Raw genomic sequence first — 1,569 nt, forward strand, 5'->3', positions numbered from 1 at the left:
CGGCAAATTGTGGGAAAAATATTGGTAATTTCTTCGTAATTTAAAACTTTGTTGCAAATATGTCATTCTAATCTCAGAACAGCAAAAGCTAAATCAATTATGCATTTTTTTTAATTTAGACTGCTTACCTGATAGTACGAGTACAATTTTACAGTATGATCCATTCAAAAAATGTCAGCTAACTCAGTATCCCTTTATTTATGCATTGCGCGGTAGAAATTAAAACTTTCGGTGTCCCTGGCAGCCATATTGTTTTGAATGATTGTGTATGTTCCGATTTGAGTATATGAGAGTTTTTTAAAGTTTCAAAAGGCAATGCCATGTATAAGCATAGGCATCATTGCGCACCGGCAGCCTATGCTTATACATTGGCATTGCCAACTTTGAAACTTTAAATAACTCTCAACTGCTCAAATCGGAACATACCCTTTATCCCATCTTGCACAGTACTGCCAACTATCACATAATGTAATTGTAATGTGATTTACCTTACTTACGTGAACTGAACAGTGTTTTTCGTTACGTACAATCGCCTCGTGGTGCCAATTTCGGAAAAACAGTGTTTATTAATCAGAACAGGAAAATATGACGCATTGAAATGAATGATTATCGAAAAAAATTGAGCGGCGCTGCATATAAAAAGCGAGCGGCCGAAAAATCACAAAAAGAACAAGAAGCGTTGCAGAAAACTCGTAAACTCGATTCTTTTTTCAAAGAAAAACAAATTGATGAGAAATGCGTTCATGACACAAATGAAGAGTATTCTGAAAAACGAGGTGAGCTTTAAATCTTATTATACCATTAAATGTATAATTCCTATGTTTTGTGTGCGTAAAATTACTAACTTTAATTAATGTATTATTAAATATATATATTGTTTACAATTAAATTATGAGGTTATATTTGCAGGTTCCAATGAATTGCGTCGAAATTCATTGAATGGCTGTTCAAAATCAACTGAAAACAAAGGAGAACGATCGAGTTATAACCGGGAATATAATTCAGTAGAACGAGGTAAAAGTTACACCTGTTTAATGTAGAGTAATAGTGAAAATGTTTGAATAGCTTTTTCTGTCCATGTGTAATTCCTGTTTTCGGGCTTATGTCAAAAATTATTATTTCGAATATTTAAAGAGCGCGATAACGTGTGCGAAAGTTTGACAGAAAACAATTAAGAAACAACTGAGAAATGCCGAGATAGTAACGAATCGTTACAAGATTCAGTAGCAGGTATATATTTCATATTTTTCTGATGATAATTTGTACATTTTAATAAAAGCAGATATTACATCAGTTGATATAAATTCACTGATATTGCTTTTAATTCATGTTCTCAACAAAAAGGAGATACACGGAAAACATATATTGATTTGTATAACCTTTAAGAAAATCATAGAAAAATCCTCAAATTCATATTTGAATATTTTTGCAATAGAATCATTAGGTTTTTTTTTAATCGTGAAAAACTTGAAATACTTTTCGAACAATGGAATTTTATGCAGAAAAAAATTGGAATTTTTTATTGAGTTGAAACATTATTTATCTCTGGGTGGAATACTGGATATGTTT

The 1,569-nt window shown here is 31.4% G+C and overlaps 1 protein-coding gene across 1 annotated transcript in view; it reads left to right on the forward strand.

Annotated features, from left to right (window-relative positions):
* The first annotated feature begins 598 nt into the window (after positions 1 to 598).
* Positions 599 to 1,569, forward strand: part of LOC117180764 (zinc finger MYM-type protein 1-like) — a 3,209-nt gene continuing 2,238 nt past the window's right edge. The window contains exons 1-2 of the mRNA XM_033373264.1: positions 599 to 776; positions 910 to 1,014. Coding sequence (XP_033229155.1) covers positions 599 to 776; positions 910 to 1,014 — 283 coding nt within the window. The remainder of the gene's footprint in view (positions 777 to 909; positions 1,015 to 1,569) is intronic.

The sequence above is a fragment of the Belonocnema kinseyi genome, chromosome 1 (assembly GCF_010883055.1).
Source record: "Belonocnema kinseyi isolate 2016_QV_RU_SX_M_011 chromosome 1, B_treatae_v1, whole genome shotgun sequence".
NCBI classification, from domain to species: domain Eukaryota; kingdom Metazoa; phylum Arthropoda; class Insecta; order Hymenoptera; family Cynipidae; genus Belonocnema; species Belonocnema kinseyi.